The following is an 18,214-nucleotide window of genomic DNA, read 5'->3' on the forward strand; positions in this document are numbered from 1 at the left end:
TCCTTATGACCATCCTGTGATTGTTATGAGTCCTGTTTTATCCAAGAGGAACCCGAGGCACAGAGAAGTAACTTGCCAAGTGTCGGGTTAGGAATCTGCAGAACTGTGATTTCAGCTGACACAGTCCAGCTCCAGACCCCTTATTCTATTACGAAACTATGTTGCCTCTCTGGCTGAGGTCACAGAAACAAGGTAGGAATAGAGCTACATCAAAAATATGAGATTGAAGGCCTTCCCTGATGGTCCCGTGGTTGAGACTCTGTGCTTCCACTGCATGGGGCACGGGTTTGATTCCTGGTCGGGGAACTAAGATCCCACATGCCACACAGCATGGCCAAAAAAAAAAATTTTTAATGAGATTAATTCTTAGTTCAAAGCTGTTTGAACTACTCTGCTCTCCTGCTTTCAGTTTCGATTGATAGCTCTTCAATGTGGGAGAAATTGGGTAATTAATAGCTAATGGTAATAAGATTTTTTATGTTTTGAGGAGCTCTGACTATATTAGGCAGAGTTGGAGGGCAGTGATCATTTTGGAAAGCTGTGCAGAGGGAGGGATGCTTAGGGGCTCCTTGAAGAAGGAGGCTGTGGAAGCAGAATATGGCGGACAGTACACTGACCTGCTGTCAGGATACCTAACTTGAGGTCCTGGCTCTGCTGTTTATAAGCTGAGTGACCTCAGGTCTGTCTGATGTCACTAGTCCTTGATCCTAGTATACCCCTCCCCCTCCAGCTCAGTAAAAAGGGATTAGACTAGATATTTATGAAGACACATCCAATTTTAGAGCCTATGCGTATTAGTTGCCCATCTTCATTTACAGGCCAAGTTTAAAATATCTATATATATTAATTTTATTCTGAATGCAAACATGAGGTTTCTGGAGCAGAGCAGATCATTATTTAATTATAGCAAATAATCGTGCTGACTCCCTTTTGCCCTAATTTGTACCCCTGGGGCAACGGATGGGATGAGGCAGATCGTATGTTATCCTACATATACTGGAGTTTGTACCACTAGCATGGAACTCTGAAAGAAATGAATCTGGATATTTATATAGGAGAGGGACAGCCATCTCCCTAACCCTACACTACCCTCTGACAGAAAAACACACTTCTTTGCTCTTTGAGAAGGATTCTGGGTTCTTACTCTTACCCTTTGGAATATAAATAAATCTCTTGGGGACAAGATAAGACTAGCTTCTCCGGCAATGTCGTTCCATGGCCCCAGATCTCATTCCTTTCTTAAAATGTAAACACATACCTCCAGGGAGGTAAATTTCTTCAGATGCTCTCTCACTAATAATTAGTCATAAATTAAATTCCAAGATTTGTTCTTCTAGCCTAGGTCTCAAGTTTTGGTAAAATTTGATCAGAAAGCCTTCATGGTGCAGAAACATAAAAATATGTTCTCTACAGTCCCACAAAGCATGGATATAAAATTAAAAGGGAGAATCCCCTGCCTTCCAGGGCTGTGAGTCTATGATGATTGGGCCATCTGTGTAAGAACTTCACATGTTTGTAAAAATGCAGATTCCTGAGATCCACAGCAGACTGACTAAACAAGAATCTGTGTGACAGAAGCCTTTGAATCTGCATTTCTGCACAGCTCCCCACACGATTCTCATGCACTGCAAACTTTCTCTTCTTTATTCCTGAATTAAGGATCCTTCAGTTTTCCTGCTGCCAGAGATACTTCATATTATGCAGCTTTTGCTATTGAATCTGTGATTTTCAGGACTTTCCAAACATGTAAAGAAATGTAACAGTCTTGCCAGGAGAGTTTATGAGTGTCATATAAAAATAAATACTGATACTAGAAAGGTTTCTAGGGTGATGATGATTCTTTGAAATCTGAAAATGTGATGGTGATGATAAAGATGATACCACTAGTAAACAACTGCTCATTAAGTAACTGAGACAGAATTTGAAATGGATTAGCTATGTTACATGGATTTCTGTTTTACAAAAAAATGCAAAGATGTGCCACCATTACTGACATTTTTCTATTCAAAATGTAGTTGAGACATTTTCATTTTTAATATTTATTTGGCTGCACCGGGTCTTAGTTGCGGCATGTGGGATCTAGTTCCCTGACCAGGGAATGAACCTGGCCCCCCTGCATTGGAAGTGCGGAGTCTTAGCCACTGGACCACCAGGGAAGTCCCTAGTTGAGACATTTTTGCTGTGTTTTTCTATGATGTCTGAAGTTCTTTTGTAGAAACACAACTCTGAAATGAATATAAAAAGAGGAAAACTAATGGAATTTTTTAAAAAATTTTTTATTACTCACAACTCTAGCGATGGCAGACAGTACACTGGCCTGCTGAGTGACCTCAGGTCTGTCTGATGTCACTAGTCCTTGATCCTAGTATACCCCTCCCCCTCCAGCTCAGTAAAAAGGGATTGGACTAGATATTTATGAAGACACATCCAATTTTAGAGCCTATGCGTATTAGTTGCCCATCTTCATTTACAGGCCAAGTTTAAAATATCTATATATATTAATTTTATTCTGAATGCAAACATGAGGTTTCTGGAGCAGAGCAGATCATTATTTAATTGTAGCAAATAATTAGTAGTAGATTAGTAGTTCAGGTCAAAACTCGTTACAGTAAAATTTTATAGCCAAAAGTAATTATCTTTAAGCTAGCACCAAAATTATACAAACCCAAATGATTTAAGTGTATCATACATTGTTACTAGGTTAGGCTCAATCCAGTTTGCTATATTAAGAACAAGACACTGGCATTTTATATAAAGCATCTCAAAGATGTGATAACTTCTGACAGGTAGTGGAGAAGTTTAATCACATTATGAGTGCAGGATAGACTTGTGGCAGTGTTTCAACAGTGCAAGAGATGAGCAGTAGGCCCTGGGAGCATCTGTTAATCCTGTTAATCACCAGCATTTTACTGAGTACCTATAAAGTGCTAAACATTGTGATAGGTACTACAGATAAAAAATGACTTTGAGAGTTTACAGTCTGTTGAGAGATACCCGTGTTACCATAACTATAAGACAGTGTGATACATACCATGATAAATATAGGTAGAAAGGGATATAGGAGACTTCTGCTATAAATATGGCTATATAGATGTAGCATCTTCCTGTTTTTTCCTGGGAGTCTTCTAAGAAAAACAAGAAAACAGGAAACAAAAATGCAACTCCAATTTCAGTCAAGCTAGGAAACATACCAAAATACTGCCGTGCTGCCCAAAGCAGTCAAGATAATGCAGGAGCTCCACAGGAGGAAAGGAAGAGAAATGGAAAGACGAACCCAGCAACAGCACCTCTAAAGAATCAACACAAATACACTTACTGAAGAAGGGTTCATCTGGAGAGGGAAAACCTATAGCCTTTATCTACAATAGCTGGGAGGCAACAGGAACCTTACTGGACCTGCTTTGGTTCACAGAAGTAGAAGATGTGGAATGCACATCTCCAAAAAGTACTCCAAAAAGCCATATTTGCAGAAGCAGTGTTTTTTGGATAAAGATTAGAAGAAAAGAGGTTTTGCTTGTGGAAAAAAAAGAAAAAAAAAAACTTGCCTAGACTCTTATCCTCTACCTACCCTTCCTATAGAAAATTCTGGCAAAGAGCTAGTCCTGGAAAACCTAACTCTAATAATGATGTATTTAAGAAACAAGCTAGTACAATAGCTAAATACAAAAAAAGAAAAAAATCCAGTAAAATATGAATATGGCACCATATAAATATATAACATATAAATATCATAAACAAAAAGGAAACAAAATCCAGTAAGATATAAATTACAAAAAAGGAGCAACTACATCCATTGCTGATAAAAAAAAAAAACTCCTAGCAAATCAGGAACAGAAGAAAACTCCCTCAGTGTGATAAAGGACATCTACAAAAACCTTACAGCTAAAATTGTACTTACTAGTGAAAGACTAAAATCTCTCCCCTAAGATCAGGGATTAGACAAGTAGGTTTGCTCTCATCACTCCAATTCAGCATTTACAGGAGGTTCTAGAAGTACAAGAAAGACAGAAAAGAAATAAAAGGCATTCTGACTGCAAAGGAAGAGGTAAAACTGGTTCTTATCAGATGTGATAGTCTATGTAGAAAATTGAATGGAATCTGTTAAAAAGTTACTGGAATTGGTAAAAAGAGCTTAGCAAAGTTGCAGGGTTCAAAATCAGTATATAATAATCAACTATTTCGGGCTTCCCTGGTGGCGCAGTGGTTGAGAATCCGCCTGCCGATGCAGGGGACGCAGGTTTGTGCCCCGTCCGGGAAGATCTCACATGCCGCGGAGCGGCTGGGTCCGTGAGCCATGGCTGCTGAGCCTGTGCGTCCAGAGCCTGTGCATCCGGAGCCGGTGCTCTGCAACGGGAGAGACCACAACAGTGACAGGCCCGCGTACCACCAAAAAAAAATCAACTATTTTGACTTACTAGAAGCAGACAATTGTAATTGAAATTTTAAAATATAATACCATTTCCAATAGCATTAAAATACATGAAATACTTCAGGAAAAATTTGACAAAAGATGAGTAAGACCTGCACTGAAGAGTACAAAACACTGATGAAAAAATTAAATACAGAAAATAGTAGAGAGACAACCTATGTTCATGAGTTTGAAGACTCAATGTTGTTAAGATGTCAATTCTCTCTAATAGGTCTATAGATTTAACCCAATGTTAATCAAAATCCAAGCTAGTTGTGGGTTTTTTTAATAGAAATTGTAAAATGTATAAAATTCATATGGAGTGCAGAGGATTTAAAATAACTTTGAAAAAGAACAAAGTTGGTGGGGTTGACACCATCTAATTTCAAGGCATTATAAACCTATGGTATTCAAGACAATTTGGTATTGGTGTTAAAAGAGACAAATAGAGCCGTGGGACATAATAAAGAGTACAGAAATAGACTCATACATTTGTGGTCAATTGTTTTTCAACAAAGGGACCAATACATTTTATTGGGAGAAAGAAATAATCTTTTCAACAAATGATACCAAAACACTTGGATAGTCATATGTACCTCAAAATAATGAGCCTTGACTCTTACCTCAAACCAAATAAAAATTAGTGAAATGCAGCATAGGCCAAATGTAAAAGCTAAAACTATAAACCTTCTAGAAGAATGCGTAGGAAAAAATTTTAGTAGCCTAGGGTTTGGCAAAGATTTCTTAAATATGATACAAAAAGCGTGAGCTATAAAAGAAAATTTAACAAATTTGACTCCATCAAAATTTAAAAACTTTGCTCTTCAAAGGACACAAGAAATCAAAAAATCAAGCCACAGACTGGGAGAAAACATTTACAAAACTCTATCTGACCTGGACTGATATCTAGAATGTGTAAAGAACTTTAAAAACTCAATAATAAGACACACAACACATTTAAAACATAGGCAGTTTTGAGACTCTAAACAGAGGACCCAGCTGAGCCACACTGTACTTGGGCTTCTGACCTATAGAACTGGTACTATCAGTTCTTCCTATTGTCCCTCCAACCTGAGGGCTCTAAGAGCTTCCTGTTTTTGCTAACATCTAGGGTACCTTCCATCCCCTGGTAGTCTTCTTAGCCTCTTCCATCTCTTTTGTTACCAATCACTGTAGTAAATTCCTTCTGCTTTAAAAAAGTGGGAAGACATTTGAACAGACATTTCACTAAGGGAGATATACAGACAGCAAATAAACACATGAATGTAAGCATACGTCTACACAAAAACTTATACTTGTATGCTCATAGTAGGTTTTTTTTTTAGTTTTTAAATTAAAAAAATTTTTTTTAACATCTTAATAGAGTATAATTGCTTTACAATGGTGTGTCAGTTTCTGCTTTATAACAAAGTGAATCAGTTATATATATACATATGTCCCCATATCTCTTCCCTCTTGCATCTCCCTCCCTCCCACCCCTCTAGGTGGTCACAAAGCACCAAGCTGATCTCCCTGTGCTATGCGGCTGCTTCCCACCAGCTATTGATTTTACGTTTGGTAGTGTATGTATGTCCATGCCACTCTCACTTTGTCCCAGCTTACCCTTCCTCCTCCCTGTATCCTGAAGTCCATTCTCTAGTAGGTCTGCATCTTTATTCCCATCTTGCCCCTAGGTTCTTCTGACCATTTTCTTTTTTAGATTCCATATATATGTGTTAGCATACAATATTTGTTTTTCTCTTTCTGACTTACTTCACTCTGTATGACAGTCTCTAGGTCCATCCACCTCACTACAAATAACTCAGTTTCATTCCTTTTTATGGCTCAGTTTCATTCCTTTTTATTCCATTGTATATATGTGCCACATCTTCTTTATCCATTCATCTGTTGATGGACACTTAGGTTGCTTCCATGTCCTGGCTATTGTAAATAGAACTGCAGTGAACATTTTGGTACATGATTCTTTTTGAATTATGGTTTTCTCAGGGTATATGCCCAGTAGTGGGATTGCTGGGTCATATGGTAGTTCTATTTTTAGCTTTTAAGGAACCTCCATACTTTTCTCCATAGTGGCTGTATCGATTTACATTCCCATCAACAGTGCAAGAGGGTTCCCTTTTCTCCACACCCTCTCCAGCATTTATTGTTTTTAGATTTTTTGATGATGGCCATTCTGACTGGTATGAGGTGATACCTCATTGTAGTTCTGATTTGCATTTCTCTAATGATTAATGATGTCGAGCATTTTTTCATACGTTTGTTGGCAATCTGTATATCTTCTTTGGAGAAATGTCTATTTAGGTCTTCTGCCCATTTTTGGATTGGGTTGTTTGTTTTTTTGATGATGAGCTGCACGAGTTGATTGTATGTTTTGGAGATTAATCCTTTGTCAGTTGCTTCATTTGCAAATATTTTCTCCCATTCTGAGGGTTGTCTTTTGGTCTTGTTTATGGTTTCCTTTGCTGTGCAAAAACTTTTAAGTTTCATTAGATCCCATTTGTTTATTTTTGTTTTTATTTCCATTTCTCTAGGAGGTGAGTCAAAAAGGATCTTGCTGTGATTTATGTCATAGAGTGTACAGCCTATGTTTTCCTCTAAGAGTTTGATGGTGTCTGGCCTTACATTTAGATCTTTAATCCATTTTGAGTTTATTTTTGTGTATGGTGTTAGGGAGTGTTCTAATTTCATTCTTTTACAAGTAGCTGTCCAGTTTTCCCAGCACCACTTACTGAAGAGGCTGTCTTTTCTCCACTGTATATTCTTGCCTCCTTTATCAAAGATAAGGTGACCATATGTGCATGGGTTTATCCCTGGGCTTTTCTATCCTGTTCCATTGATCTATATTTCTGTTTTGGGGCCACTACCATACTGTCTTGATTCATAGTAGTTTTGTTTGTAATAGCCAAACACCGGAAGTCACCCAAGTGACTATCAGTAGGTGAAAGGACAAATTGTGGTATGTCCATTCAGTGGAATACTACTCAGCAATAAAAAGGAATGAACTATTGATCCACAAAGCAATATGAATTAATTTCAAAATAATTCTTCCTAGTGAAAGAAACCAGACGAAAAAGATTTATAATTCTACTTAAGATAAAATTATAGAAAATGCAGATGATCTATGCTGAGAGAAAGCAGACAGTGGTTGCCCATGGATGGGATGGGGGTAGGAAGAGGTGTAGGGAGGGGTTGGAGGGAGGGAGCTCAAGGAAACATTTGGGCATAGTTAACTATAGCAAACACTGTATGATATATATGAAAGTTATTAAGAGAGTAGATCCTAGGAGTTCTCATTACAAGGAAAAACTTTTTTTCTTTTTTTATTATATCTATATGAGATGATGGATGATAACTAAACTTATTGTGATAATCATTTCACAATATATGTAAGCCAAACCATTACCTTGAACTTAATGATGTATGACAATTATATCTCAAAACTAACTGGAGGTGGGGAAAGAATACAATGCAGCTGTAAAAAGGGAGTGAAGAAGCTTTTTCAGTACTAATAGAGAAAGATCTGTAGCATATTTCCTTAAGTAAAAAGAAAGATGCAGACTGTGTGTATAATATACTACCATTTTTCCCCACCTCAGAAAAGTGAGGAAACCTTATGTATATATGCTTGTATTATAGATGATGTATAAGCAAATCTGTGGAAAGATAAGCAAGAAATAAGTAGCAGTGGTTACTTGTTAGTGGAATATGAACTGGACAAATAGAGAATGGAGTAATAAGGAGACTTAAAAGTACACTTTTAAAAATGTATGTTTTTCCATGTGAATCTGTATATATAGTGAGAGATATCTATATAAACATCCAGAAAAATAATGTCAGGGGAGTATAGAAGATAAAGCAATTAATTTTCCCTTGAGGAATAGGAGGAGGAATTTGGAGTGGGTAATACTTGAACTGAGACTTGAAGGATGAGTGAAATTCGACAACTGGAGAATATCAGAAAGGTCATTCTAGGCAAAGGAAATGGGTGATACAAGGGCATGGAGACATGAAAGTGAACCTGAGGAATAGTAAATGTGACTGAGTATTTAGTGTATGAGGGCAACAAGAGGTGTCAGATGGAGGGAAATATGGTTCAGAAGAAGAATTTAGAAAGTTAGTTGCAACCGTTTGAAAGCCGCTTATATGTCATGCTAGGTGCTGTTTGGCTTTATTTAATAAACTTGAATTGAATGTGGTCTGTGTGCCACACCATGTGTCAGGTGCTACAGAAATGAGACTCTGTCTTCTAAGCTAGTGGTCTCAGTCCTGACTGCATATGAGAATCACTCAGAGAGCTTTAAAAACTACCGATGCCAGGCCCCATCCCCACATAATTGAATTAGAATGTCAAGGTGTAAGGACTTGACATCAATAGTTTTTTTTTAAAGTCTTACCAGGTGATTCTAAGCAAATGCATCCAAGTTTGAGAATTCTACCTCCCCTTCTCTTTCCCCCTCTTCTTCTCTCTTGTCTTCCTTATTTTATTTTATTTTATTTTATTTTTTTGCGGTACGCGGGCCTCCCGCTGCTGTGGCCTCTCCCACTGCGGAGCACAGGCTCCGGACGCGCAGGCTCAGCGGCCATGGCTCACGGGCCCAGCCACTCTGCGGCATGTGGGATCTTCCCGGACCAGGGCATGAACCTGTGTCCCCTGCATCGGCAGGCGGACTCTCAACCACTGCACCACCAGGGAAGCACTTGTCTTCCTTATTTTAATGAAGTGAATAATATTGTGTAGAAAGGGGTTGTGGCACAGGTCTAAAGAAGTCTCTGAACTGGAAGCAAGAAAATGAGGAGGTTATAGAAAACAGTTCAAGCAAAAGACGATAAAGTCATTTAAACAGGGAGGTGACTTGAGGCTAGTGCAAACCTGTGGACTGAGAGTGATTATTAGCCCAGGACAGCCTAGCTTGAATGTCTGAGTGTTTGGTGATGTTACTAGTCAAAAGAGGGACTGCACGAGGAAGTACAGGTTGGGGGTGGGTACATGTACACAGGTGAAATAATTCAGGTTTGGAAGGGTTGCCTTAAAGGTACCTACAACTTATAAGATGCCACCAAGGGACATTTGGATCTCAGGACAGAGGAAAAGGCCCTATTTCAACATCTATGCAAGCCATTCACATTGGAAAAATTTTCAGCAGCTCCAACCCTTAACATCCAACCCAAACTGGAGTCAGGTCTCCAGTTTGGATGTTAGGGTACTTAACAAGAGCAACGTAAATTTTCTGTCCTAGAGAGCGTGGACACTGAGCTAGATACCACCATGGCATCTGTGGCACAGTGAAAGAAAGTGGGTGCACCGAAAAGGAGGTGCAAGCAGATCCCCTAACCGGGGTCTCATTCCAAGAGGAGTGACCATGCGTCCGGGGTGCAGGGCCCACATTACTCTTTATCTTCTCTTTGAATATTTCATTAACATCTCATCATTTTAGTGTAACAATTATCACATCAACATATTAGCTTAGAAGGTGCTTCTTCTTCAGGAAAAACAAATGCTTTCTCTCTCTACTTATGCCTCTGAGTACAAGGCAGGAGTTGGTTGCTGAGGGTAAGGCAGCATTTTAGTTATTAGGGACACAGTTAAGGCCAATCTATCCTCAAAAGTCCCTTGAAGCTCAGGCCCAGAGCTCTGAACTATACAGAACTGTTGCTGAAGGTCAGGATTTATTCCAGATGCTGGGACCTACAAGTGGAGACAAAGGATCTCCAGAGAGGGGAGATGAGGGCTGTGGAGACAGTGTTTAATACAGTGGCCCCTTGTATTGCTTATAAGACATTTGATCTTATAATACTTCATTGGATTGTCTTGTTCTGTCCAGTCCCTACCAGTCAGACATCATTGCTCTATGTGTAAACTGAAAGGGACTCCTTAAAAATGATTGGTGAGAGTATGTGATATTGGCACTTCTTTAAGAAATGAAGAATATTGAATTATTTTAATATGTCAATTGAAAGTTATTTTTACTTATATTTGTCTAATGATTTTTTCAATAATAGCCTCAATTTATACCAACAAGTAGGATCACTGAGTTCACTACCACCTGCCAAACTTCAGCACCTAAGGTGAGTAATTAAAGTGGGATTGAGCCATTTGTAACATTTCCCATGTGAAGGATAAGACTTATCAAGGGCCAAATGTCATCATGGTTTAATAGGTTCAGAAAGTGAAGCACTGTTACATATTTTTTCACTGTCATCATTTTTTTCGTATTAGAGTAATACATGTTTATTAGGAAAAACTCAGAAAATAAAATATAAATAAGAAAATTTAAATCACCCATTGTTTTACTGCCTGGAGACATTGACCATTTTAAATATTTTAATGTATTTATAATTGTATCTTTTCAGTATATTCTTTCCAATATATTTCAAGATATATTTCATAGAAAAATATATATTTGTGTATTATATAAAATTATACATTTAAAATCAGAGAGTGTGTGTTTGTCTATGGATATATATTTGCCTAGAAATATGTTGTGTATGTAATTCCTACATTGTTTCTTGTTTCTGCTAAATGTCATATTATATTCCTCAAATGTCTGTTATTATCTAAAATTAAAAATTTTTTGAACCTTTAGAGTTATAACAATCACACACAAAAATTATGGAAAACTCTTTATAATTTTGTTTCTTCACATTCCTTAACAGGCAAATGGTGGGATTGATAAACCCCAGCCAAACTTTAGATGAATAGATTACTGACCTATATGCACCACGGATCCAAAATCAAGAAAGTCTTTGTTGGGGAGGAAGTCAGGAAGCACGGTGTATTCTCAATTTGGGGTCTTTTGCATCCTCAAAATCAGAAAGTTTCTTGACTCAGCCGAACTCTGCTAAATCAAATTCTGAATGAGCCATTACAGCTGTATACATTTGCCTACGTATTTGCAACATACATTTGCCAAAATTCTAAGGTTCTGATTTTTAAAATTTTTATTAGAAATAAATATCATCTAATGTCATAAGATTATAAGGGAAATGGTAATTAATTATAAATAAGCCAGCTGCCAAAAATGAAAAGCATGTTCTTTGTTATTTAAGGGAAATACAAAAATTCAGAGAATCAGGCCTTCCGGTGATGACTTGAAGCACGAGTCTCTTTCATCCTTTGAGCTTTCGGTCAACCATAGAGGTTGGAAAAGTAACACAGGAGAGGTGGATTCTGATGTAGAGTATGTTTCAGAGACTAAAATTACGAAGAAGCCTATGCAGAAGAAAGTGAAACCTCAACAGTCGAGACATCCAGCCACCCCGCTGGAAAATGTCAAACTAGCTGAGAGATCCCAGGTGTTTTTCTTTTTCTTCTCTTATTCACAAAATGTATAGTAATTCACTTTTTCAGGAATAGCATTCTGTAAGGGTTTTGCTTCATTTTCACATTTTTAAAGCACTCTAATTATAGCATACACATTGTAATCTGAGTTTCCTGGACAAGGTCCCATTTTTTTTTTTTTTCTTTCTATATTCTCTCTTTTGGAGCAAAAGTCAGGTTGCTAATATCAGCACTGAAGGGCTCCTAAAGAACACCTCTGTGGGATAAAGATTTTAATCTGTATTTAAGAGAGAAATATTTGTATAGGATAAACCTGTAATCTTGAGGATTTTGCATTCAGTGCTTTATAGCAAAAATGCTTAGCCAAATTTTACATAAGTAGTTATCCCTGTAGTCAAAGTTCTGGAAAACTGAGATGTGATGTTGATAATATAACTAAGTGCTGAGATTGATTTTAATGAATGTACCACCCTAGAATTTCCACGTATTTAAGTGAGTTTGTTTCTTTTAAAAGGAATCATTACACTTTTATTCTTACAAGGTTACGCTTATTTAATTCCTCTTTGAGAATCTACCCTCAGATTCAGTATATAACAGTAACAACACTTACAGCTGAGTGGGCATTTACCCTGTGCCAGATTCAGTGTTAAATGACTACAGATAGTATCTCACTACTTTTTAAAAAAATCTTTTATAAGCCAAAATTTATTGTCTAGTTTATCTGCCTTGTTAATCAAATTTGACTTCTAATGTCTTTTTACTGTTTCCAAAAATTAAATTCACCCTTAAAGGGTGAATATGGGGCACATGGAAAATATTCAAATGAGTTACCATAGGTTCTGAAAGTAAGAAACTAATTTGATTAGCAAATATCCACCAAGCCCTGTGTAAGATACTGTGTTAAGCATGGTGGGAGACAAGATTTCAGGCATGGTTCTTTCAGAAGGAATTATTCTGAATAATAGTTATATTACAGAAATATCTCACACATATGTGAGATATCTTTGTAATATCTTTGGAAAATGGTATGGATTCTTGAAAATCTTTAGTGATGGAGACTCACTACCTCCTAAGGCAGCCTTTCTCATTTCATTTTTGGGTAGCTCATTCTCTTAAAATATTTGAAATCCAGTTCCCTATAATTTTGAAACTTTGGCCCTAAGTCTTTTCTTGAGACTATAGAAGAAGCTAAGCTGAATCTGTCTACAATCTTCAGAATTTTACTTTGAATTATGTATCATATTTGAATGTAAAAATTCATCTGTTCAGCAGATATTCAAGTTTTGCTATGTCTAAAAAACTTCATGCTTATAGTATAAAAAGTAGTTGCTATTACTTTATAGTTACATCTCCTTTAACCCCTGATTTCCATTCATTAGCTGTGGAATTTCAAGATTTGGGATTTGTAAGCTTATTTTATGGGTGGATTGCATGCTCCAAAAACAACGTACAAGTGATCGCAAAGTTGAAGTGAGCCCAGGTGTTAGAATAACACATTTAGACTTTAAATATGGAGATTCACATGTGTATATGTGACTCTATATATGTATATATATAAAATCATCTATTATGTGCCATTCAGTATGCCAGCCAGCTACAGGGGATTCAACTATGAGCAAAATCACATATGGTCCCAAGCCCCCACTGAACTTACAGTCTAGTGATGGAGACAGACAATCCAATGATTATACAGACAAATGTGAACTGCTACTGTGGTAATTTTTATGAAATAGTAGCATGAGTCCTTGTAATAGATTTGACTCTGACAGGACAGAGAAGTCTTCCCTGAAAAAGCAATGACATATGACTTTTAGGATTGAATTCCAGCTAAGTGGGTAAGAGGAGCGGAAGAGCATTTCCAATCAATGCAAACATCATTTGCTAATGAGGGAACATGGAATACAAAGTAACTTAAGAAGACAACTAAGCTATGGTGGGGCAGAGAGGGAAAAGGGGGCTGTGGTGTGAGATGGGCAGGGAGTGATCAGAACCAGGCAGGCCTATAGGCTTTGATAAGTGGTTTTGTATTTATCCTGAAAGCAATGGGAAACCACTGAAGGGTTTTAAGCAGGGAAGGGGTGTGATCATATTTTCCTTTAGAAAAGATTGCTTTGGTTGAGTATGAAAGATGTATTAGTAGAGAGCATAGTGAATGTGGGCAGAGCAGTTAAAAGGCTATTGCAATGGCCCTGTGGGGAAATAACGGTGTGGGTGAGGGTGATTCTGTGGAGTGAAGAGGAGTGGATACTTTGTTCCTTGTGTGTTTGCCTTGAGGAGGGAGCACTGACCTGTTTGTTGAGATATTGGGTGTAGATGGTCAGAGAAGCTGAATTCTACTGAGAGGCTAACTCAACCAGGCAAAGGCCTAAAAAGTCCATTACCACTAAGTCCATGACTTAGTGGTAATAGGGATGATCACAGGAAGAATTTTATTTTTGTTGGACTAGAGAGAATAGAAACCAGATTAGAATGGATTGATTAGCAAGTGGAAGGTAAAGAAATGAAGACATGTTGTACGTCAACTCTTGGGAAGATAAGTTTACCTCAGAAGATAGTCTATACTAAGAAAATCTGGAAGTGAAGTGGATAGATCAGGAGACTGTGAAATTTTTCATAAGTATTTGAAAAATGAATTTAGTCAGGTTTAAACTGCAATTCAAAAGGCTTTTGATTACTTGGGGATTATTTGCAGTACATTCTAATCTCCTATCCAGTTTAACACAACAATAGGCATTACCACTTCCAGACAGAGGAAGTATAGGAAGTGAGATTAATTTTGATATTAGCCTAAGTAGATGGAATTAGGAAGACAGGCTAAACACTCCAACTAAATCTTCTCATGTGTTCCAATATCTTAATAAAAATGGCTCTGTAATTAACCAGTGTTTTACCTTATATATACCACAATTCAGCTCTCGTAATACAGGTAATTAATTAATTGTTCTTCCCAGAGAATTGTTTTATCACATACTTGAATTTCTCAGAAGACTCCACTTTTTTTATCCTAACCTCCACCCCCCACCATTTCCGGAAGATGGGGCTCCCAATAAAAATAATATATTTGTTTCCTACATCTGCAACTTTTAATTCCTTTGAATTTTCCCTCAGTTTCCTTGATTAATTCATTTCACTCAACAAATGTTTATTAAGCATTTACTCTGGACTAGGTGCTGTGGACTCAGAGATAAATAAGACAGTTTTTGCCCTCAAGAAGTTGAGTCTACCTCTAGCCATTCCAATCAAAGGAGACCTTTCCCTGTATCATAAATTTTTCATTCCAGTGGTTTCTCACATTTTCAAGTATGAAGAAACACTTTTCAATATCAAAAAATGACTGCATTTATGTCTTTAATCCATTTGAGTTTATTTTCATATATGTTGTTAGAGAATGTTCTAATTTCATTCCTTTACATGTAAGTGTCCAGTTTTCCCAGCACCACTCATTGAAGAGACTGTCTTTCCTCTATTGTATATTCTTGCTCCTTTGTCAGTAATTGACCATAAATGCGTGGGTTTATTTCTGGGCTTTCTATCCTGTTGCATTGATCTATGTGTCTGTTTTTGTGCCAGTACCATACTGTTTTGATTACTGTAGCTTTGTAGTACAGTCTGGAGTCAGGGAGCATGATTCCTCTAGCCTCTTTGTTCTTTCTCAAGATTGTTTTGGCTATTTGGGGTCTTTTGTGTTTCCATACAAATTAAAACATTTTTTGTTCCAGTTATTTGAAAATGCCATTGGTAATTTGATAGGGATTGCATTGAATCTGTAGATTGCCTTGGGTAGTATGGTCATTTTAACAGTATTGATTCTTCCAATCCAAGAACATGATATATCTTTCCATTTGTTTGTGTCATCTTCAGTTTCTTTCATCAGTGTCTAACAGTTTCCAGAGTACAGGCCTTTTGCCTCTTTAGGTATGTTTATTCCTAGGTATTTTATTCTTTTTGATGTGACTGTAAGTTGGATTGTTTCCTTAATTTCTCTTTTTGATATTTCATTGTTAGTGTATAGAAATGCAGCAGTTACTGTATATTAATTTTGTATCCTGCAACTTTACCAAATTCATTGATGAGCTCTAGTCATTTTCTGGTGGTGTCTTTAGGATTTTCTATATATAGTATCATGCTGTCTGCAAACAGTGAGTTTTACTTCTTCCTTTCCAATTTGGATTCCTTTTATTTCTTTTTCTTCTCTGATTGCTGTGGCTAGGACTTCCAAAACTATGTTGAGTAAAAATAGTGAGAGTGGGCATCCTTGCTTTGTTCCTGATCTTAGAGGAAATGCTTTCAGGTTTTCACCATTGAGTAGGATGTTACCTGTGGGTCTGTCATATATGGCCTTTATTATGTTGACGTATGTTCCCTCTATGTCCACTTTCTGGAGAGTTTTTATAATAAATGGATGTTGAATTTTATCCAAAGTTTTTTCTGCATCTATGGAGATGATCATATGGTTTTTAGTTTTCAGTTTGTTAATGTGGGGTGTATCACGTTGATTGATTTGCAGATATTGAAAATTCTTGCATCCCTGGGATAAATCCCAGTTGATCATGGTGTATGATCCCTTTAATTTATTGTTGGATTCAGTTTGCTAGTATTTTGTTGAGGATTTTTGCATCTATGTTCATCAGTGATATGGAACTGTAATTTTCTTATTTTGTGAGATCTTTGGTTTTGGTGTCAGGGTGATGCTGACCTCATAGAATGAGTTTGGAAGTGTTCCTTCCTCTGTAATTTTTTGGAATAGTTTCAAAAGATAGATGTTAACTCTTCTTTAAATGTTTGATAGAATTCACCTGTGAAGCCATCTGTCCCTGGACTTTTGTTTGCTGGGAGTTTTTTAAATTACTGATTCAATTTCAGTACTGGTAATTGGTCTGTTCATATTTTCTATTTCTTCCTGGTTCAATGTTGGGAGATTGTACCTTTCTAAGAATTTGTCCATTTTTTCTAGGTTGTTCATTTTAATGGTATATAGTTGTTCGTAGTAGTCTCATAATCCTTTGTATTTCTGTGGTGTCCATTTAATTTCTCCTTTTTCATTTCAGATCTTTTTGACTTGGGCCCTCTCCCTTTTTTTCTTGATGAGTCTGGCTAAAGGTTTATCTATTTTGTTTAGCTTTTCAAAGAACCAGCTTTTTGTTTCATTTATCCTTTCTATTTTTTTTCTTTTAGTTTCTATTTCATTTATTTCTGCTCTGATCTTTATGATTTCTTTTCTTCTATTAAACTTGGGTTGGTTTGTTCTTCTTCCTCTAGTTCCCTTAGGTGGAAAGTCAGGTTATTTGAGATTTCTCTTGTTTCCTGAGGTAAGCTTGTATTGCTATAAACTTCCCTCCTAGAGCTGCTTTTTCTGTGTCCCATAGGTTTTGGATCATTGTGTTTTTGTTTTCATTTATCTCTAGGTATTTTTTGATTTCCTCTTTGATTTCTTCAGTGATCCACTAACCATTTAGTAGCATATTGTTTAGCCTCCACGTGTTTCTGTTCTTTGCAGTTTTTTCCTTGTAATTGATAATAAAATAAACTCAAAATTATTAAAGGCCTAACTGTAAGACTGGAAACTATAAAAATCCTAGAGGAAAACATAGGCAGAACACTCTTTGACATAAATCACAGCAATATTTTTTTTGGATCTGTCCCCTATAGTAATGGAAACAGAAGCAAAAATAAATAAATGGAACCTAATTAAACTTAAAAGCTTTTGCACAGCAAAGGAAACAGTAAACAAAATGAAAGGACAACCTACAGAATGGGAGAAAATATTTGCAAATGATGCAACCAACAAGGGATTAATCTCCAAAATATAAAAACAGCTTCTACAGCTCAATATCAAAAAAACAAACAACCCGGTCAAAAAATGGGCAGAAGATCTAACTGCTGTATACATTTCTCCATAGTAGACATACAGAAAGCCAAGAGGTACATGAAAAGATGCTCAATATCACTAATCATTAGGGAAATGCAAATCAAAACCATAATGAGATATCAACTTACACCTGTCAGAATGGCTGTCATCAAAAAAGACACAAATAACAAATGTTGGTGAGAAAAGGGAATGCTTGTACACTGTTGGTGGGAATGTAAATTGGTGCATTCACTGTGGAAAACAGTATGGAGGTTTCTCAAAAAACTAAAAATAGAACTACCCCATGACCCAGCAGTTCCACTCCTGGATATATATTCGAAAAAAACAAAAACACTACTTTGAAAAGATACAAGCCACCCCAATTTTCATAGCAGCATTATTTACAATTGCCAAGATATGGAAGCAACCTAAGTGCCCATCAACAGATGAATGGCTAAAGAGGAGGTGGTTCATATATATACAATGGAATACTACTCCGCCATAAAAAAGAATGAAGTTTTGCCATTTGCAGCAACATGGATGGAATTTGAGGGCATTATGCTAAGTGAAATAAGGCAGACAGAGAAAGACAAATACTGTATGATATCACTTATATGTGGAATCAAACAATACAACAAACGTGAATATAACAAAAAAGAAACAGACTCACAGATATAGA

The 18,214-nt window shown here is 36.8% G+C and overlaps 1 protein-coding gene across 1 annotated transcript in view; it reads left to right on the forward strand.

Annotated features, from left to right (window-relative positions):
• The window catches only part of MORC1 (MORC family CW-type zinc finger 1), a 191,697-nt gene that overhangs the window by 122,858 nt on the left and 50,625 nt on the right, over window positions 1-18,214 (forward strand). The window contains 2 exon segments of the mRNA XM_067035361.1: window positions 10,409-10,474; window positions 11,456-11,701. Coding sequence (XP_066891462.1) covers window positions 10,409-10,474; window positions 11,456-11,701 — 312 coding nt within the window.

Source organism: Kogia breviceps, chromosome 5 (assembly GCF_026419965.1).
Source record: "Kogia breviceps isolate mKogBre1 chromosome 5, mKogBre1 haplotype 1, whole genome shotgun sequence".
Classification (NCBI taxonomy): domain Eukaryota; kingdom Metazoa; phylum Chordata; class Mammalia; order Artiodactyla; family Physeteridae; genus Kogia; species Kogia breviceps.